The sequence below is a fragment of the Oncorhynchus kisutch genome, unplaced genomic scaffold, assembly GCF_002021735.2.
Source record: "Oncorhynchus kisutch isolate 150728-3 unplaced genomic scaffold, Okis_V2 scaffold3931, whole genome shotgun sequence".
Lineage (NCBI taxonomy): Eukaryota > Metazoa > Chordata > Actinopteri > Salmoniformes > Salmonidae > Oncorhynchus > Oncorhynchus kisutch.
The window spans coordinates 83,877-107,508 of NW_022265876.1; the positions used below are offsets into that span (position 1 = coordinate 83,877).

Here is a 23,632-nt window from a genome sequence, read left to right on the forward strand (position 1 = left end):
ACTCTGTACAGGTACGTCTTGTATATAACCTCCTGCACATTGACTCTGTACAGGTACGTCTTGTATATAACCCCCTGCACATTGACTCTGTACAGGTACGTCTTGTATATAACCTCCTGCACATTGACTCTGTACAGGTACGTCTTGTATATAACCTCCTGCACATTGACTCTGTACAGGTACGTCTTGTATATAACCTCCTGCACATTGACTCTGTACAGGTACGTCTTGTATATAACCCCCTGCACATTGACTCTGTACAGGTACGTCTTGTATATAACCTCCTGCACATTGACTCTGTACAGGTACGTCTTGTATATAACCTCCTGCACATTGACTCTGTACAGGTACGTCTTGTATATAACCTCCTGCACATTGACTCTGTACAGGTACGTCTTGTATATAACCTCCTGCACATTGACTCTGTACAGGTACGTCTTGTATATAACCCCCTGCACATTGACTCTGTACAGGTACGTCTTGTATATAACCTCCTGCACATTGACTCTGTACAGGTACGTCTTGTATATAACCTCCTGCACATTGACTCTGTACAGGTACGTCTTGTATATAACCTCCTGCACATTGACTCTGTACAGGTACGTCTTGTATATAACCTCCTGCACATTGACTCTGTACAGGTACGTCTTGTATATAACCTCCTGCACATTGACTCTGTACAGGTACGTCTTGTATATAACCTCCTGCACATTGACTCTGTACAGGTACGTCTTGTATATAACCTCCTGCACATTGACTCTGTACAGGTACGTCTTGTATATAACCTCCTGCACATTGACTCTGTACAGGTACGTCTTGTATATAACCCCCTGCACATTGACTCTGTACAGGTACGTCTTGTATATAACCTCCTGCACATTGACTCTGTACAGGTACGTCTTGTATATAACCTCCTGCACATTGACTCTGTACAGGTACGTCTTGTATATAACCTCCTGCACATTGACTCTGTACAGGTACGTCTTGTATATAACCTCCTGCACATTGACTCTGTACAGGTACGTCTTGTATATAACCTCCTGCACATTGACTCTGTACAGGTACGTCTTGTATATAACCTCCTGCACATTGACTCTGTACAGGTACGTCTTGTATATAACCTCCTGCACATTGACTCTGTACAGGTACGTCTTGTATATAACCTCCTGCACATTGACTCTGTACAGGTACGTCTTGTATATAACCTCCTGCACATTGACTCTGTACAGGTACGTCTTGTATATAACCCCCTGCACATTGACTCTGTACAGGTACGTCTTGTATATAACCTCCTGCACATTGACTCTGTACAGGTACGTCTTGTATATAACCCCCTGCACATTGACTCTGTACAGGTACGTCTTGTATATAACCTCCTGCACATTGACTCTGTACAGGTACGTCTTGTATATAACCTCCTGCACATTGACTCTGTACAGGTACGTCTTGTATATAACCTCCTGCACATTGACTCTGTACAGGTACGTCTTGTATATAACCTCCTGCACATTGACTCTGTACAGGTACGTCTTGTATATAACCTCCTGCACATTGACTCTGTACAGGTACGTCTTGTATATAACCCCCTGCACATTGACTCTGTACAGGTACGTCTTGTATATAACCTCCTGCACATTGACTCTGTACAGGTACGTCTTGTATATAACCTCCTGCACATTGACTCTGTACAGGTACGTCTTGTATATAACCTCCTGCACATTGACTCTGTACAGGTACGTCTTGTATATAACCCCCTGCACATTGACTCTGTACAGGTACGTCTTGTATATAACCTCCTGCACATTGACTCTGTACAGGTACGTCTTGTATATAACCCCCTGCACATTGACTCTGTACAGGTACGTCTTGTATATAACCTCCTGCACATTGACTCTGTACAGGTATGTCTTGTATATAACCTCCTGCACATTGACTCTGTACAGGTACGTCTTGTATATAACCTCCTTATTGTTATTTTCTGTAACTATTTCCTTTTTTCTTCTTTTTAACTCATTCATTTCCGGGTAAAAGTCTACACCTGTTGCATTCGGTGTTTGTGAGAAATACAATTTGATTTGATTAAAAAAAATACAGCGCACATGGGGAAAATATTAATGTGAGCCAGTTTGCTACAGCAGGAAAATACTCCCGAAACAACAGGAAATGTGAATTATTGTGCTGATTATAATTAATTACATTTTTTTTTGTAGGGATTGATGCATTTTACGTTAGGGCAAATTAAGTCTGAAATGTTAAGTGGAAATTACAAACTTTGGAAGCCTTTTTAAACTGTGAATAAACTACAAGTTTGAATGTACTGCTGCACAGGAAGAGTGATAAAACTAAGATCCTACATCTGTACGCAATCTTTGCGAGAGGAAAAAGTCTTTATACAGTGGGAGCATTGGAAAGGTTTATTGCCTGTGTGTGTCCTCTCATGTCGTTTCAGGTCCCCTAACTGGTTAAAACCCTTTCCACAGTGGGAACAGTTGCGTCCTCTTGCGGGTTTGGACGTCTCTGGTTCCTCTGAGTCTGGTCTTTCTCCTGCCAAAGACAGAGTGTTTATTTAAATAGAGAACTGAATGAAACCTCCACAACTCTCTTGCTAGGAGGTTGAATCCAAATCACATCCCTCAATAACCATTGGCCAGTTTACAAAAAATATAATTTAAAAGAGTCTTGGTGTAATTTGAAAATCAAAAGATGTAGAGTTCCAACTAGAATCCTGCTCTCATGGAATGTCATGATGTCATAATAAGAGCTATGTCATACTAGATAATGTCATGTTGAGGCTGAACAGAGCTCTATAATAATAGATAATGTCATGTTTATAGGCTGAACAGAGCTCTATAATAATAGATAATGTCATGTTTACAGGCTGAGCAGAGCTCTATAATAATAGATAATGTCATGTTTACAGGCTGAACATAGCTCTATAATAATAGATAATGCCATGTTTACAGGCTGAACAGAGCTCTATAATAATAGATAATGTCATGTTTACAGGCTGAGCAGAGCTCTATAATAATAGATAATGTCATGTTTACAGGCTGAACATAGCTCTATAATAATAGATAATGCCATGTTTACAGGCTGAACAGAGCTCTATAATAATAGATAATGTCATGTTTACAGGCTGAACAGAGCTCTATAATAATAGATAATGTCATGTTTACAGGCTGAACAGAGCTCTATAATAATAGATAATGGCATGTTGAGGTTGAGCAGAGCTCTATAATAATATATATTGTGGACTACAATATTGCAATCAATGTCATAGGCTGCATTTGATCAATTTTTAATAATGTTTTGTTGGTGGCCCACTATTTGATGGTAAACATTTTACGCTGTGGCTTTAAAAGGGATACTGTGAGATTCTGGTACCTCGTGTTAGCACATTGACTCACCTGTGTGGAAGCACCTGCTTTCAATATATACTGAACACAAATATAAACGCAACATGCAACAATTTCAAAGACTTTACTGATTTACAATTCATGGATGGAAATCAGTCCATTTAAATAAATGTATTAGGCCCTAATCTATGGATTTCACATGACTGGGCAGGGGCGCAACCATGGGTGGGCCTCGGAGGGCCACTGGGGAGCCAGGCCTAGCCAATCAGAATCATTTTTTCCCCACAAAAGGGCTTTATTACAGACAGAAATACTCCAGTAGCCAGCTGTAGGGGTCCTGGCCATAAACAAGAAACTACTCATCCAGAAGCGGTGCTCCTAGTGGCTGGGGACTTTAATGCAGGCAGACTTAAATCTGTTTTACCTCATTTCTACCAGCATGTCACATGTGTAACCAGAGAAGAAGAAAAACATTAGACCACCTTTACTCCACACACAGAGACGCATACAAAGCTCTCCCTCGCCCGCCATTTGTCAAATCTGACCATAATTCTATCCTCCTAATTCCTGCTTACAAGCAAAAACTAAAGCAGGAAGTACTAGTGACTCGCTCAATACGGAAGTGGTCAGATGACGTGGATGCTATGCCACAGGACTGTTTTGCAGCACACACTGAATGACTGGACCAGACTAATGTTTTGGACACAGGCTGCACCTTGCAATCGTAAGGCTACGTTTTACGTGTCTTTAAGGCACTTTGACTCATAATTTAAATTAAATTAGAATAATGATTGAACCTACACACGATTACACAATCAATACGCTTCTTACTCCATCTTCAGCCTATGTTTACCTCAACGAATAATTGACGTAGCATATTTCAGAACTCGTAACAAAGGAAATAAAGCCCCACAGTGGAGGTGTCATAGAGACTTACACGGTTCTCAAAACGTCACACCAGGGTCACGCCCACACGAAACACAGCCCTTAATAAAGATTAGACCCCTCCCCCCAAAAAAATTTCCTCCCCCAAAAATTACCCAAATCTAACTGCCGGTAGCTCAGGACCTGAAGCAAGGATATGCATATTCTTCATACCATTTGAAAGGAAACTCTTTGAAGTTTGTGGAAATGTGAAATGAATGTAGGAGAATATAACACATTAGATCTGGTAAAAGATAATACAAGGAAAAAAATACTTTTTTGCATCATCATCTTTTAAAGGCCATAGTGTACTATTCCAGGTTAGGCGCAATTTAGATTTTGGCCACTAGATGGCAGCAGTGTATGTGCAAAGTCTTAGACTGATTCAATGAACAATTGCATTTCTGTTCAAAATTTTGTATCAAGACTGCCCAAATGTGCCTAATTGGTTTATTAATTCATTTTCAAGCTCATAACTATGCACCTTCCTCAAACAATAGCATGGTATTATTTCACTGTAATAGCTACTGTAAATTAGACAGTGCAGTTAGATTAACAAGAATTTAAGCTTTCTGCCAATATCAGATGTGTCTACGTCCTGGGAAATGTTCTTGTTACTTACAATCTCATGCTAATCACATTAGCCTACGCTAGCTCAACCGTCTAGAGGGGGGGGGGGGGGGGACTGATCCCATATAGGTTTAAGGTTCTTTAAAAATCCCCTATGGGAAAAATGAATGGTGGATAAACGATTGTACGACAGAGTTCCATGTAGTCATGGTTCTATGTAGTACTGTGCACCTCCCATAGTCTGTTCTGGACTTGGGGACTGTGAAGAGACCTCTTGTGGCATGTCTTGTGGGGTATGCATGGATGTCTGAGCTGTGTGTTAATAGTTTAAACAGACCTCTGGTGGCATGTCTTGTGGGGTATGCATGGATGTCTGAGCTGTGTGTTAATAGTTTAAACAGACCTCTGGTGGCATGTCTTATGGGGTATGCATGGATGTCTGAGCTGTGTGTTAATAGTTTAAACAGACCTCTGGTGGCATGTCTTGTGGGGTATGCATGGATGTCTGAGCTGTGTGTTAATAGTTTAAACAGACCTCTTGTGGCATGTCTTGTGGGGTATGCATGGATGTCTGAGCTGTGTGTTAATAGTTTAAACAGACCTCTTGTGGCATGTCTTGTGGGGTATGCATGGATGTCTGAGCTGTGTGTTAATAGTTTAAACAGACCTCTTGTGGCATGTCTTGTGGGGTATGCATGGATGTCTGAGCTGTGTGTTAATAGTTTAAACAGACCTCTGGTGGCATGTCTTGTGGGGTATGCATGGATGTCTGAGCTGTGAGCTAGTAGTTTAAACAGACCTCTTGTGGCATGTCTTGTGGGGTATGCATGGATGTCTGAGCTGTGTGTTAATAGTTTAAACAGACCTCTGGTGGCATGTCTTGTGGGGTATGCATGGATGTCTGAGCTGTGTGTTAATAGTTTAAACAGACCTCTTGTGGCATGTCTTGTGGGGTATGCATGGATGTCTGAGCTGTGTGTTAATAGTTTAAACAGACCTCTTGTGGCATGTCTTGTGGGGTATGCATGGATGTCTGAGCTGTGTGTTAATAGTTTAAACAGACCTCTGGTGGCATGTCTTGTGGGGTATGCATGGATGTCTGAGCTGTGAGCTAGTAGTTTAAACAGACCTCTGGTGGCATGTCTTGTGGGGTATGCATGGATGTCTGAGCTGTGTGTTAATAGTTTAAACAGACCTCTTGTGGCATGTCTTGTGGGGTATGCATGGATGTCTGAGCTGTGTGTTAATAGTTTAAACAGACCTCTGGTGGCATGTCTTGTGAGGTATGCATGGATGTCTGAGCTGTGTGTTAATAGTTTAAACAGACCTCTGGTGACATGTCTTGTGGGGTATGGATGGATGTCTGAGCTGTGTGTTAATAGTTTAAACAGACCTCTGGTGGCATGTCTTGTGGGGTATGCATGGATGTCTGAGCTGTGAGCTAGTAGTTTAGACAGACAACTCGGTGACTTCAACATGTCAATACCTCTCATAAATAAAAGTAGTGATGAAGTCAATCTCTCCTGCACTTTCAGCCAGGAGAGATTGACATGCATATTATTAATATTAGCTCTCTGTGTACATCCAAGGGCCAGCCGTGCTGCCTTGTTCTGAGCCAATTGCAATTTTCCTAAGCCCTTTTTTTGTGGCACCTGACCACACGACTGATCAGTAGTCAAGGTGCGACAAGGCCTTTAGGACCTGCCTTGTTGATAGTGTTGTTAAGGCTAGAGCATCACTTTATTATAGACAGACTTCTCCCCATCTTAGCTACTACTGCATCAATATGTCTTGACCATGACAGTTTACAATCTAGGGTTACACCAAGCCCATTAGTCGTCTCAACTTGCTCAATTTCCACATGATTTATTACAAGATTTAGTTGAGGTTTAGGGTTTAGTGAGTGTTTTGTTCCAAATACAAAACTAAAAGTATTGTAAATATTTAGGGAAAACGTATTCCTTGCCACCCACTCTGAAACTAACTGCAGCTCTTTGTTAAGTGTTGCAGTCATTTTAGTCGCTGTAGTAGCGGATGTGTTATAGTGTTGAGTCATCCGCATACATAGACTCACTGGCTTTACTCAAATGTCATTGGCATGTTGTTGGTAAAATTGAAAAAAAGCAAGGGGCCTAAACAGCTACCCTGGGGAATTCCTGATTCTACTTGAAAGGCTTCCGTTAAAGAACACCCTCTGTGTTCTGTTAGACAAGTAACTCTTCATCCACATTATAGCAGGGGGTGTAAAGCCATAACACATACATTTTTCCAGCAGCAGACTATGATCGATAATGTCAAAAACAGCATTGAAGTCTAACAAGACAGTCCCCTGTTGATCAGAACAGACCTGTAATGAGTGAGTATTTTAAACGGAGTTAACAAACATATCACAACATGCGCGCTGGGTCTATACTGCTCCTACATGGTGTAACAATACATCATGTAGATGTATATAATGAACAGACTAGGTCTATACTGCTCCTACATGGTGTAACAATGCATCATGTAGATGTACAGTACCAGTCAACAGTTTGGACACGCCTACTCATTCAAAGGGTTTTTATTTATTTTTTTACTATTTTCTACATTGTAGAATAATAGTGAAGACATCAAAACTATGAAATAACACATACGGAATCATGTAGTGACCCAAAAAGTGTAAAACAAATCAAAATATATTTTATATTTGAGATTCCTCAAAGTAGCCGCCCTTTACTGTTCAGCCTACATCCTTATCTCCTGTGTGTATTCTCTCATGTCTTCTCATGTGACCTAACTGGGTAAAACTCTTTCCACACTGGGAGCAATGATGAGGCTTCTCTCCTGTGTGCGTCCTCTCATGTCTTCTCAGGTACCCTAACCAAGCAAAACTCTTTTCACATTGGGAGCAGTGGTAGGGCTTCTCTCCTGTGTGTATTCTCTCATGCACTTTCAGGTATTCTTTAAGGTTAAAACTCTTTCCATCCTGCCCTGCCTATCTAAGGTCTTCGAAAGCCAAGTCAACAAACAGGTCACTGACCATCTCGAATCCCACCGTACCTTCTCCGCTGTGCAATCTGGTTTCCGAGCCGGTCATGGGTGCACCTCAGCCACACTCAAGGTACTAAACGACATCATAACCGCCATCGATAAAAGACAGTACTGTGCAGCCGTCTTCATCGACCTCGCCAAGGCTTTCGACTCTGTCAATCACCATATTCTTATCGGCAGACTCAGTAGCCTCGGTTTTTCGGATGACTGCCTTGCCTGGTTCACCAATTACTTTGCAGACAGAGTTCAGTGTGTCAAATCGGAGGGCATGCTGTCCGGTCCTCTGGCAGTCTCTATGGGGGTGCCACAGGGTTCAATTCTCGGGCCGACTCTTTTCTCTGTGTATATCAATGATGTTGCTCTTGCTGCGGGCGATTCCCTGATCCACCTCTACGCAGACGACACCATTCTATATACTTTCGGCCCGTCTTTGGACACTGTGCTATCTAACCTCCAAACAAGCTTCAATGCCATACAACACTCCTTCCGTGGCCTCCAACTGCTCTTAAACGCTAGTAAAACCAAATGCATGCTTTTCAACCGGTCGCTGCCTGCACCTGCATGCCCGACTAGCATCACCACCCTGGATGGTTCCGACCTAGAATATGTGGACGTCTATAAGTACCTAGGTGTCTGGCTAGACTGCAAACTCTCCTTCCAGACTCATATCAAACATCTCCAATCGAAAATCAAATCAAGAGTCGGCTTTCTATTCCGCAACAAAGCCTCCTTCACTCAAGCCGCCAAGCTTACCCTAGTAAAACTGACTATCCTACCGATCCTCGACTTCGGCGATGTCATCTACAAAATGGCTTCCAACACTCTACTCAGCAAACTGGATGCAGTCTATCACAGTGCCATCCGTTTTGTCACTAAAGCACCTTATACTACCCACCACTGCGACTTGTATGCTCTAGTCGGCTGGCCCTCGCTACATATTCGTCGCCAGACCCACTGGCTCCAGGTCATCTACAAGTCTATGCTAGGTAAAGCTCCGCCTTATCTCAGCTCACTGGTCACGATGGCAACACCCATCCGTAGCACGCGCTCCAGCAGGTGTATCTCACTGATCATCCCTAAAGCCAACACCTCATTTGGCCGCCTTTCGTTCCAGTACTCTGCTGCCTGTGACTGGAACGAATTGCAAAAATCGCTGAAGTTGGAGACTTTCATCTCCCTCACCAACTTCAAACATCAGCTATCTGAGCAGCTAACCGATCGCTGCAGCTGTACATAGTCTATTGGTAAATAGCCCACCCTTTTCACCTACCTCATCCCCGTACTGTTTTTATTGATTTACTTTTCTGCTCTTCTGCACACCAATATCTCTACCTGTACATGACCATCTGATCTTTTATCACTCCAGTGTTAATCTGCAAAATTGTAATTATTTGCCTACCTCCTCATGCCTTTTGCACACATTGTATATAGACCCCCCCTTCGTTTTCTACTGTGTTATTGACTTGTTAATTGTTTACTCCATGTGTAACTCTTTGTTGTATGCTCACACTGCTATGCTTTATCTTGGCCAGGTCGCAGTTGCAAATGAGAACTTGTTCTCAACTAGCCTACCTGGTTAAATAAAGGTGAAATAAAAAAAAAATTTAAAAAATGAGGCTTCTCTCCTGTGTGTGTCCTCTCATGTCTTTTCAGTCTCGCTAACAAGGAAAAACTCTTTCGACACTGGGAGCATTGGAAAGGTTTATCTCGCTTCTCTCCTGTGTGTATGCTCGCATGCTCTTTCAGGTATTCTTTCCGGTGAAAGCTCTTTCCACACTGGGGGCAGTGAAGAGGTTTTTCCCCTGTGTGTATTCTCTCATGTATTTTTAAGTTCCCCAACTGAATAAACATCTTTCCACATTGAGAGCAGTGATGAGGAGTATCTCCTGTGTGTGTCCTCTCATGTCTTTTCAGGCTCACTAACAAGGAAAAACTCTTTACACACAGGGAGCATTGGAAAGGATTCTCCCCCGTGTGTATTCTCTCGTGTCGTTTCAGGTCCCCTAAATGGTTAAAACCCTTTCCACAGTGGGAGCAGTTGCGTTGTCTTGCTGGTTTGGACGTCTCTGGTTCCTCCGAGTCTGGTCTTTCTCCTAACAAAAACAGAGTGTCTATTTAAATAGAGACCTGAATGACACCTCCAAAACTCTCTTGCGAGGAGGTTGAATCCAAATCAGATCCCTCAAATTAAATCTAATTTAAAAGACTCTTGGGTTAATTTGAAAAACAAAAGATGTATTTTAGTGGCAGATGTGACTAAATGTTAACCATCCAATTTTACTTAAAGTAAATTAACTGTAACATTGAATTATCAATTATATTAACCCATATATTAAGATGACATAAAAAGGACATCGTATGCTTAGCAATGGTCATCACACTGGATTAATGATATACTGAAAACATATCAGGCTCAATTAGATCGTCCTGTGTGTCATGACGTCATAAACACATCTTGGATTGATAATTGAACATTTCCTAAACAGCGCCAACATCAGGCTACTGCAGCCTCACTCTACCCGTGATGTCAAAGCAATTTATGATAAGGTGCGAAAATTAACGAAACGATTTGGTATCACTTTGATTATGGAAGATTGAATAAGTGTGCGTGAAACTGTTTGTTTGGAATAATTCGTAGCTGTCGTTTCTATCAGAGCATTAGAGAACATCCTAATCAGTTTCCCCTCACAGAAAACACGCGGTACCGTAAAGTGTTGTGACTTCGCTTAAAAAAAATTCACGCGGAAGTTTTGCGAATGACGGCTCACTTGACCGCAGTCTTTAACATGACACATTAGTTCAACAACTACAGAGTTTGTTCCACTGTTTTTAAAATAGCACTTACTGGTGTTAATCAGATCTCCAGTCTTCCCTTCCTCCTCCAACGGGACAGTAATCTCCTCCTCCTCCTTCATTCCAAAAACTGCATCCTCCTCTTTCCCTCTAAAAGCTTCTTCCTCTTTCACTGTAAATTCTTCCTCTTTCACTGTAACAGTCTCATCCTCTACTTCTTGTTTAACTGTAACAGCCTCCTCTTCCTTCTCCTCTTTCACGAGAACATCTTTCTCTGTCCAGCAGACCTCCTCTTCTTTAGCAGGGAGGGAGTAGCTTAATGAACTCATGGTCGGGGATGTTAGCAAGCTAGTTAGCATTAGCAGAGTGTTACTTAGCTAGAGAGCTAATAACGTAAATAGTAAATTAAATAGAGTAACTAGTAAATACGCAGACAGTGTGTTTAAAACACTGAGGTTAATCTGAACAAAAATGGCCCAAAGAGCTTCAATGTTGTGGTTTTATTTTGGCTAACACTCTACACTACGGAGGTGGCTGAAGGGTTGTTGAAGAAAAAGCATCCCGTCCACTACATTATACGTCACACAATAAGCGTCACCTGAAAGACTCTCATCGCCACCTGCTGACTGGAGTGGGTAACACAGTTGAACAAAAACAACATTCTGGAAAACAACGTAAACAAATAATTGTTAAATAACCAGATCTCTTACTTCTTACAGATAATCATTTCCTCTACGCAGATGTAGAGGCTAAAAATAGATTTGTACATTATGATAAACCCGGTTACGAATCAACCCGGTTACGAATCAGCCCGGTTAAGAATCAACCCGGTTACGAATCCACCCTGTTATGATCAACCCTGTTATAATAAGCCCTGTTATAATAAACCAACCCTGTTATAGTAAACCCTGTTATTAATAAACCATGTTATAAAAGGTCATGTGTTTGTTTTAAATCCTCTGTTGTTCGTTCTTTGTTCACATTAATAGTTTTCATCTTGGTGAGAGAGTCCTATTTCTTTACAGGGGACCTGCAGTTCAAACAATAACAATGTCCTCCCCCTGTTTTGGTGAAAAGCTGAGTCTGGAGAAATACAACCAGCCTCAAATTCATAGAGCAATGGATGCACGAACTGACCATCCATGTTTTCAGGTTAACAGTGTTTATAGAACTGACCATCCATGATATTACAATTCTAGTTCATCCATGTTTTCAAGAACTGACCATCCATGATATTACAATTCTAGTTCATCCATATTTTCAAGAACTGACCATCCATGATATTACAATTCTAGTTCATCCATGTTTTCAGGTTAACAGTGTTTATATTATTTACAAACAATGGAGTTAAACAGGTTGGGTTCTGATGGGGTACGACAGTTGAACTAAGCTCATGAGGTATTTATAAGTTTATATTCTTAAAGAGTCGATGGGTATATATGATTGATTTAAAAGGTTTGAAATGTGACGTAGCAATCGCAGATTTCTTCTTTATTAAAGTCGCTCTGAAAAAAAACAATCTCTAACTGTGGAACAATATCTTCCAACGGTCACCCAACTCTTATTTCCAATTCAGAAACTGGGGAACAATATCTTCCAACGGTCACCCAACTCTTATTTCCAATTCAGAAACTGGGGAACAATATCTTCCAACGGTCACCCAACTCTTATTTCCAATTCAGAAACTGGGGAACAATATCTTCCAACGGTCACCCAACTCTTATTTCCAATTCAGAAACTGGGGAACAATATCTTCCAACGGTCACCCAACTCTTATTTCCAATTCAGAAACTGGGGAACACTATCTTCCAACGGTCACCCAACTCTTATTTCCAATTCAGAAACTGGGGAACAATATCTTCCAACGGTCACCCAACTCTTATTTCCAATTCAGAAACTGGGGAACAATATCTTCCAACGGTCACCCAACTCTTATTTCCAATTCAGAAACTGGGGAACAATATCTTCCAACGGTCACCCAACTCTTATTTCCAATTCAGAAACTGGGGAACAATATCTTCCAACGGTCACCCAACTCTTATTTCCAATTCAGAAACTGGGGAACAATATCTTCCAACGGTCACCCAACTCTTATTTCCAATTCAGAAACTGGGGAACAATATCTTCCAACGGTCACCCAACTCTTATTTCCAATTCAGAAACTGGGGAACAATATCTTCCAACGGTCACCCAACTCTTATTTCCAATTCAGAAACTGGGGAACAATATCTTCCAACGGTCACCCAACTCTTATTTCCAATTCAGAAACTGGGGAACAATATCTTCCAACGGTCACCCAACTCTTATTTCCAATTCAGAAACTGGGGAACAATATCTTCCAACGGTCACCCAACTCTTATTTCCAATTCAGAAACTGGGGAACAATATCTTCCAACGGTCACCCAACTCTTATTTCCAATTCAGAAACTGGGGAACAATATCTTCCAACGGTCACCCAACTCTTATTTCCAATTCAGAAACTGGGGAACAATATCTTCCAACGGTCACCCAACTCTTATTTCCAATTCAGAAACTGGGGAACAATATCTTCCAACGGTCACCCAACTCTTATTTCCAATTCAGAAACTGGGGAACAATATCTTCCAACGGTCACCCAACTCTTATTTCCAATTCAGAAACTGCTGCATCTTCCTACAGCTCTGACTTTCCCACCTGAAAATCACTGATATCATGACATGACCCCCCCCCCTCTTCCTACAGCTCTGACTTTCCCACCTGAAAATCACTGATATCATGACGACCCCCCCCTCCCTGAGTTCCCAGTTTACAAGTTTACCTGCTTAACAGACCATGCACTCCTCAGGCTATATTCTATCCATTTCTGTGGAGGGCTTGATGTGATATGGTTCAAAGCAGGGCTTGATGTGATATGGTTCAAAGCAGGGCTTGATGTGATATGGTCCAAAGCAGGGCTTGATGTGATATGGTCCAAAGCAGGGCTTGATGTGATATGGTTCAAAGCAGGGCTTGATGTGATATGGTCCAAAGCAGGGCTTGATGTGATATGGTTCAAAGCAGGGCTTGATGTGATATGGTCCAAAGCAGGGCTTGATGTGATATGGTCCAAAGCAGGGCTTGATGTGATATGGTCCAAAGCAGGGCTTGATGTGATATGGTTCAAAGCAGGGCTTGATGTGATATGGTCCAAAGCAGAGCTTGATGTGATATTATTCAAAGCAGGGCTTGATGTGATATGGTCCAAAGCAGGGCTTGATGTGATATGGTCCAAAGCAGAGCTTGATGTGATATGGTCCAAAGCAGGGCTTGATGTGATATGGTCCAAAGCAGGGCTTGATGTGATATTATTCAAAGCAGGGCTTGATGTGATATGGTCCAAAGCAGGGCTTGATGTGATATGGTCCAAAGCAGGGCTTGATGTGATATGGTCCAAAGCAGGGCTTGATGTGATATGGTCCAAAGCAGGGCTTGATGTGATATGGTTCAAAGCAGGGCTTGATGTGATATGGTCCAAAGCAGGGCTTGGTGATATGGTCCAAAGCAGGGCTTGATGTGATATGGTCCAAAGCAGGGCTTGATGTGATATGGTCCAAAGCAGAGCTTGATGTGATATGGTCCAAAGCAGGGCTTGATGTGATATGGTTCAAAGCAGGGCTTGATGTGATATGGTCCAAAGCAGAGCTTGATGTGATATGGTCCAAAGCAGGGCTTGGTGATATGGTCCAAAGCAGGGCTTGAACTGAGGGGATGCGTGACGATATAGTTTTAACCCTTGTTATAGTGAATGGTAAAAAGCATAGGCTACCCCCCCTGGTTGGTTTATAAATGGTAATAAACAATGATCCACGGTGCTTTCTGCATATCGAAGGTCTTGCTCAGCCTCAACATGGGGTCATGGTAGGCATATAGGCCTAGGAAAAACATTGCATTTTAAATATGAAATCAAATATCATTATCCCGTTATCCCGTTATACCGTTATCCCGTTATACAATTATCCCGTTATCCCATTATCCCGTTATCCCATTGAAAATATGGTTGTTTTAAATGTTCCCAGAGTGAGAGTATTAACGGTAGGCTATGCCTGTAGCAAAGGACCACTGAAACGGTATGTTTCTATCCATACACCAAACAGGTGAACAGACCCTCAGGTTTCTATAGAAACGTTGATTACGGATTTACGTCTGAATCTCTTCTTTGTATTTCACACAGTCTAAAACAACCACAGCACCCCCCCCCCCCCCTTGTCTGCAGGTTTGATGTTTCACAGTCTAAAACAACCACAGCACCCCCCCCCCCCCCCCCTTGTCTGCAGGTTTGATATTTCACAGTCTAAAACAACCACAGCACCCCCCCCCCCCCCCTTGTCTGCAGGTTTGATATTTCACAGTCTAAAACAACCACAGCACCCCCCCCCCCCCTTGTCTGCAGGTTTGATATTTCACAGTCTAAAACAACCCCCCCCCCCTTGTCTGCAGGTTTGATGTTTCACAGTCTAAAACAACCACAGAACACCCCCCCCCCCTTGTCTGCAGGTTTGATATTTCAGTCTAAAACAACCACAGCACCCCCCCCCCCCCCCCCTTGTCTGCAGGTTTGATATTTCACAGTCTAAAACAACCACAGCACTCCCCCCCCCCCCCCCCCCCCCCCTTGTCTGCAGGTTTGATATTTCACAGTCTAAAACAACCACAGCACTCCCCCCCCCCCCCCTTGTCTGCAGGTTTGATGTTTCACAGTCTAAAACAACCACAGCACCCCCCCCCCCCCTTGTCTGCAGGTTTGATGCAAAGATGACTCTTACAGTAGTTCATTAAGTGCCTGTTCTTTTGTCCCGGTGAGGTTCTTCTGAAAATGGCTTGTTTTTCCTCATATACACAGACACAGCTTCTTGTTGGACTGACCTACAACCGGTATTGATGGAGGAGTTGGTAACCAAAGGACATACACAGACACAGCTTCTTGTTGGACTGACCTTCAACCGGTATTGATGGAGGAGTTGTGCCTCTGATAGGACATACACAGACATAGCTTCTTGTTGGTCTGACCTACAACAGGTATTAAGAGGAGTTGGTAACCAAAGGACATACACAGACATAGCTTCTTGTTGGTCTGACCTACAACAGGTATTAAGAGGAGTTGGTAACCAAAGGACATACACAGACATAGCTTCTTGTTGGTCTGACCTACAACAGGTATTAAGAGGAGTTGGTAACCAAAGGACATACACAGACATAGCTTCTTGTTGGTCTGACCTACAACAGGTATTAAGAGGAGTTGGTAACCAAAGGACATACACAGACACAGCTTCTTGTTGGACTGACCTACAACAGGTATTAAGAGGAGTTGGTAACCAAAGGACATACACAGACACAGCTTCTTGTTGGACTGACCTACAACCGGTATTGATGGAGGAGTTGTGCCTCTGATAGGACATACACAGACACAGCTTCTTGTTGGTCTGACCTACAACAGGTATTGATGGAGGAGTTGGTAACCATAGAATAGAATATGCCTTTTGGGTTTAATCAGTAACAGTTATTTGTTATTTTAAGGGGTAGATCAGCTTTAATATCAAATCTAATTTTTATTAGTCAAATGCCACAAATACAACAGGTGAAGACTTTACAGTGAAATGCTTACTGACGAGCCCCTAACCAACAATTCAGTAATTTTAAGAAAATGTAAAATAAGAAAAATAAATCAAAGTGACAAGTCATTAAAGAGCAGCAGTAAAATAACAATAGTGAGACCATATACAAGGGGGTACCAGTACAGAGTCATAGTGGAGGTTATATACAAGGGGGTACCAGTACAGAGTCAATGTGGAGACTATATACAAGGGGGTACCAGTACAGAGTCAATGTGGAGGCTGTATACAGGGGGTACCAGTACAGAGTCAATGTTGAGACTATATACAAGGGGGTACCAGTACAGAGTCAATGTGCAGACTATATACAAGGGGGTTACCGGTACAGAGTCAATGTGCAGACTATATACAAGGGGGTTACCGGTACAGAGTCAATGTGCGGGGGCACCGGTTAGTCGAGGTAATATGTACGTGTACGTAGAGCTATGAAAGTGAATATGCACGGACAATTATAACAGAGAGTAGCAGCAGTGTAAAAGGGGGAGGGGCAATGCAAATCGTCTGGGTAGCCAATAGATGTTCAGGAGTCTTATGGCTTGGACCTAGACTTGGCGCTCCGGTAAGGTTTGCCATGTGGTAGTAGAGACAACAGTCTACGACATGGGTGGCTGGAGTCTTTGACATTTTTGGGGCCTTCCTCTGACACCGCCTGGTATAGAGGTCCTGGATGGCAAGAAGCTTGGCCCCAGTGATGTACTGGGCCGTACGCACAGCCCTCTGTAGTGCCTTGCGGTCGGAGGCCGAGCAGTTGCCATACCAGGCAGTGATTCAACCAGTTAGGATGCTCTCGATGGTGCAGCTGTCGAACCTTTTGAGGATCTGAGGACTCATGTCAAATCTTTTCAGTCTCCTGAGGGGGAATAGGCTTTCTCGTGCCCTCTTCACGGCTGTCTGTCCTTTGTCCCACTGTTCAGCAGCCTACATCCTTATCTCCTGTGTGTACTCTCTTATGTCTTCTCATGTGACCCAACCAGGAAAAACTCTTTTCACATTGGGAGCAGGGGTACGGCTTCTCCCCTGTGTGTATTATCTCATGCTGTTTCAATTGTCCTTTCAGCTTAAAACTCTTTCCACACTGGGAGCAATGATGAGGCTTCTCCCCTGTGTGTATTCTATCATGTATTTTCAGGCTCGCTAACAAGGAAAAATTATTTCCACACTTAGAGCATTGGAAAAGTTTATCTCGCTTCTCTCCTGTGTGTATTCTCTCATGCTCTTTCAGGTATTCTTTCCGGTTAAAACTCTTTCCACACTGGGAGCAGTGATGAGGTTTTTCCCCTGTGTGTATCATCTCATGTCTTTTCAGGCACCCTGATGAGAAAAAACTCTTTCCACATTGAGAGCAGTGATGAGGCTTCTCTCCTGTGTGTATCCTCTCATGTCTTTTCATGCTCGCTAACAAGGAAAAACACTTTCCACACTGGGAGCATTGGAAAGGCTTCTCCCCTGTGTGTATTCTCTCATGTCGTTTCAGACACCTTAACTGGTTAAAAACCATTCCACAGTGGGAGCAGTGGTGTCGTCTTGCTGGTTTGGACGTCTCTGGTTTCTCCGAGTCTGGTCTTTCTCCTGCCAAAGACAGAATGTTTATTTAAATAGAGAACTGAATGAACCCTCCATAACTCCCTTGCTAGGAGGTTAAATCTAAATCAGATCCCTCAATAACCATTGGCCAGTTTACAAAAAATGTATAATTTAAAAGAGTCTTGGTGTAATTTGAAAATCAAAAGATGTAGAGTTCCAACTAGAATCCTGCTCTCATGGAATGTCATGATGTCATAATAAGAGCTATGTCATACTAGATAATGTCTTGTTTATAGGCTGAGCAGAGCTCTATAATAATAGATAATGTCATGTTTTTAGGCTGAACAGAGCTCTATAATAATAGATAATGTCATGCTGAGAAGAGCTCTATAATAATAGATAATGTCATGGTTACAGGCTGAGCAGAGCTCTAAAATAATAGATAATGTCATGTCTCCAGGCTGAGCAGAGCTCTATAATAGATAATGTCATGTTTATAGGCTGAGCAGAGCTCTATAATAATAGATAATGTCGTTTACAGGTTGAACAGAGCTCTATAATAATAGATAATGTCATGGTTGCAGGTTGAGCAGAGCTCTATAATAATAGATAATGTCATGGTTGCAGGTTGAGCAGAGCTCTATAATAATAGATAATGTCATGGTTGCAGGTTGAGCAGAGCTCTATAATAATATACAGTATATTGTGGACTACAGTATTTCAATCAATGTCATAGGCTGCATTTGATCCATTGCTATTAATGTAGGTTCGCCAGGTTCGATCCCACGCTGTGTCCGAGGGAAAATAAAGGAAACCAACAAAGTGTCGTAACTGCCAATATAAAGGAAACCCCAACATAAGGTGTGTTGAGCCCCGACAACGGCTTCAGCCTTGGCCTTTAGGACATTAAACACTTCATTAGAATTGTTTGGAAAATACTCTTCATAACTTGCATTTGTCCGAATGCTTTCATGATATTTAAATGAGTAGGAATTAGGCTTTTGGTTCCCAAATGGCAAAGAGGGATTTTTCTGATGGGCCTTGTCATTTCTGTCTTGATAATGCTTTGCTCAACTGTAAGGTATGTTCAAATTTCACATTTCATTTTTCAATATTGCTATTGTTCCTTCTCTCTCTCGCTCATTATTACTTGAGGGTTCCAATGTTTTAGGTTATTCAGAAACAACGTCTAACAACGTCTAACTTTCTGATAAAGCCTAGAAATCAACAAAGTACTGAGTAAAGGTACTTTCCGAATGTACAGTAAACTAGCGTTTTTCCAATGCTGTTGCTGTCATATGGGCATGTTATTTATTTTACCTTTATTTAACTAGGTCAGCTAGTCAGCAAAGAACAAATTCTTATTTTCAATGACGGCCTAGGAACAGTGGGTTAACTGCCTGTTCAGAGGAAGAACAACAGATTTGTACCTTGTCAGCTCGGGGGTTTGAACTTGCAACCTTCCGGTTACTAGTCCAACGCTCTAACCACTAGGCTACCGTTAGCCTAGCCGTTATACATTACAATATAAATGACAATGTAATAGGGATGTACTGGTGGCAGACGTGACACATTTTCTATCATCCGATTTCGCCTCAACATTAACTGTAATATAGAATTATCAATTATGTTAAACCATATTTTAAATTGGCAGAATATAGTCATTACACTGGATTAATGATAAACTGAAAACATATCAGGCTCAATTAGATCGTCCTGTGTGTCATGACGTCATAAACACATCTTGGATTGATAATTGAACATTTCCTAAACAGCGCCAACATCAGGCTACTGCAGCCTCACTCTACCCGTGATGTCAAAGCAATTTATGATAAGTGCGAAAATGAACTAAACGATTTGGTATCACGTTGATTATGGAAGATTAAATAAGTGTGAGGCAAACTGTTTGCTTGGAATAATTTGTAGCTGTCGTTTCTATCAGAGCATTAGAGAACAGTTCCCCTCCCAGAAAACACGCGGTAACGTAAAGTGTCGTCACTTCGCTTAAAAAAATTCACACGGAAGTTTTGCGAATGACGGCTCACTTGACCGCAGTCTTTAACATGACACATTACTTCAACTACAGAGTTTGTTCCACTGTTTTTAAAATACCACTTACTGGTGTTAATCAGATCTCCAGTCTCCTCCAATGGGACAGTAATCTCCCCCTCCTCCTCCTTCATTCCACAAACTGCATCCTCCTCTTTCACTCTTAAAGATTCTTCCTTTTTCACGTCTTTCTCCTCTTCTTTCACTGTAACAGCTTCACCCTCTACTTCTTGTTTAACTGTAACAGCCTCCTCTTCCTTCTCCTCTTTCACGAGAACATCTTTCTCTGTCCAGCAGACCTCCTCTTCTTTAGCAGGGAGGGAGTAGCTTAGTGAACTCATGGTCGAGGATGTTAGCAAGTAAGCTAGTTAGCATTAGCCGAGTGTTACTTAGCTAAACACGTAAATAGTAAATTAAATAGAGTAACTAGTAAATACGCATTAAGTGTGTTTAAAACACCGAGGTTAATATGAACAAAAATGGCCTAAAGCGCTTCAATGTTGTGGTTTTATGTTGGCTAGCACGCTACCGAGGTGGCTGAAGTGTTGTTGTAGAAACAAACATCCCGTCCCGTACATTATACGTCACCAATGAAGCATCACCTGAAAGATTCTCATCGCCACCTGCTGACTGGAGTGGGTAACACAGTTGAACAAAAAAATATTCTGACAAACAACGTAAACAAATAATTGTTAAATAACCAGTTCTCTTACTTCTTACAGATACTAATTTCCTCTACGCAGATGTAGAGGCTGAATAGGGAAATGTACATTAATAACAAACCTGTTACGAATCAACCCTGTTACAAATAAACCCTCCTGTTACAAATAAACCCTATTATAAGAAACCCTGTTATAGTAACCCTTGAATGTTCCTTAGTTTTCCAAAAAGGACTACAGCTTTATACCTGAACACGTTTTTAAAGGTGACATCAGTAATGGCGAGAAACAATAAGAAACTCCCACACTGCTCCTGAAAGTGTCACCGCTCTCAATTAAACTTATCGGCCGCAAGGCCATCGTCAGAGCTTTTGTGAGTAAAAAAAAAATTTGCACCCGTATTTAGACATAGCCACACCCACATCCGTTCCACGCATCCAATGGGGTTGGAGGGAAAACAAGCATCACGAAAGAAGTGCTACCAAATATAACAATGTGCATTTCATAAATATTCTAATGCAGTGTGAACATAACACTGAATAAACACGTCAACATAACACTGAATAAACACGTCAACATAACACAACATAACACTGAATAAACACGTCAACATAACACTGAATAAACACGTCAACATAACACAACATAACACTGAATAAACACGTCAACATAACACAACATAACACTGAATAAACACGTCAACATAACACTGAATAAACACGTCAACATAACACTGAATAAACACGTCAACATAACACTGAATAAACACGTCAACATAACACTGAATAAACACGTCAACATAACACTGAATAAACACGTCAACATAACACTGAATAAACACGTCAACATAACACAACATAACACTGAATAAACACGTCAACATAACACTGAATAAACACGTCAACATAACACTGAATAAACACGTCAACATAACACTGAATAAACACGTCAACATAACACTGAATAAACACGTCAACATAACACTGAATAAACACGTCAACATAACACTGAATAAACATGCCTAGACTTGCCTGGTTAAATAAAGGTTAAAATAAAAAATACTAACTTTCTCTACGCCACAAAATCTTTTTAAAAAGTTAGAAATTACATGTTTTTGGTCATGTTCTGCGACTGGATGAACTTTTATGTTCACTAATTCTGTTTGAGAGTCAGAGGTTATACCAACATAACACAGCCCACAACACAACACAACATAACACAACCCACAACATAACACAGCCCACAAAAGAACACAGCCCACAACACAACATAACATAACACAACCCACAACATAACACAACCCACAACACAACACAACACAGCCCACAACATAACACAGCCCACAACATAACACAACATAACACAGCCCACAACACAACACAACATAACACAGCCCACAACATAACACAACATAACACAACCCACAACACAACACAACACAGCCCACAACATAACACAGCCCACAACATAACACAGCCCACAACACAACACAGCCCACAACATAACACAGCCCACAACACAACACAGCCCACAACATAACTCAGCCCACAACACAACATAACATAACACAACCCACAACACAGCCCACAACACAACATAACACAACCCACAACATAACACAGCCCACAACACAACACAGCCCACAACATAACACAACATAACACAGCCCACAACACAACATAACACAACCCACAACATAACACAGCCCACAACACAACATAACACAACATAACACAGCCCACAACACAACATAACACAACCCACAACATAACACAGCCCACAACACAACATAACACAACATAACACAGCCCACAACACAACATAACACAACAAACAACATAACACAGCCCACAACACAACATAACACAACATAACACAGCCCACAACATAACACAGCCCACAACACAACACAACATAACACAACCCACAACACAACATAACACAACCCACAACATAACACAGCCCACAACACAACACAGCCCACAACATAACACAACATAACACAGCCCACAACACAACATAACACAGCCCACAACATAACACAGCCCACAACACAACACAGCCCACAACACAACACAGCCCACAACATAACACAGCCCACAACATAACACAACATAACACAACCCACAACATAACACAACATAACACAACCCACAACATAACACAGCCCACAACACAACACAGCCCACAACATAACACAGCCCACAACACAACACAGCCCACAACATAACACAACCCACAACATAACACAACATAACACAACCCACAACATAACACAACATAACACAGCCCACAACATAACACAACCCACAACACAACACAGCCCACAACACAACACAGCCCACAACATAACACAGCCCACAACACAACACAGCCCACAACATAACACAGCCCACAACATAACACAACATAACACAACCCACAACATAACACAACATAACACAGCCCACAACATAACACAACCCACAACACAACACAGCCCACAACACAACACAGCCCACAACATAACACAGCCCACAACACAACACAGCCCACAACACAACACAGCCCACAACATAACACAACATAACACAGCCCACAACATAACACAGCCCACAACACAACACAGCCCACAACACAACACAGCCCACAACACAACACAGCCCACAACACAACATAACATAACACAACCCACAACACAACATAACATAACACAACCCACAACATAACACAGCCCACAACATAACACAGCCCACAACATAACACAGCCCACAACACAACACAGCCACAACATAACACAACATAACACAGCCCACAACACAACACAGCCCACAACACAACACAGCCCACAACACAGCCCACAACATAACACAGCCCACAACATAACACAGCCCACAACACAACACAGCCCACAACATAAACACAGCCCACAACATAACACAGCCCACAACATAACACAGCCCACAACATAACACAACCCACAACACAACACAGCCCACAACATAACACAGCCCATAACATAACACAACATAACACAACATAACACAACACAACACAGCCCACAACATAACACAGCCCACTACATAACACAGCCCACAACATAACACAGCCCACAACATAA

At 41.9% G+C, this 23,632-nt stretch overlaps 1 protein-coding gene and 1 long non-coding RNA gene across 2 annotated transcripts; both read right to left on the reverse strand.

Annotated features, from left to right (window-relative positions):
• Positions 1–2,399: 2,399 nt before the first annotated feature.
• On the reverse strand, positions 2,400–10,775 carry LOC116372125 (uncharacterized). The gene is made up of 2 exons (XR_004209124.1): positions 10,726–10,775; positions 2,400–2,544 (listed from the first exon to the last, which is right to left on the reverse strand). It is a non-coding gene; the product is annotated as an uncharacterized LOC116372125 (long non-coding RNA).
• Positions 10,776–17,120: 6,345 nt separating this feature from the next.
• On the reverse strand, positions 17,121–20,602 carry LOC116372130 (putative zinc finger protein 833). Its single transcript, XM_031821235.1, has 2 exons — positions 19,944–20,602; positions 17,121–17,869 (listed from the first exon to the last, which is right to left on the reverse strand). Exons 1-2 carry the CDS (start codon positions 20,212–20,214, stop codon positions 17,211–17,213), a joined length of 930 nt encoding a protein of 309 aa, XP_031677095.1. The 5' UTR covers positions 20,215–20,602; the 3' UTR covers positions 17,121–17,210.
• Between the last annotated feature and the right edge of the window lie 3,030 nt (positions 20,603–23,632).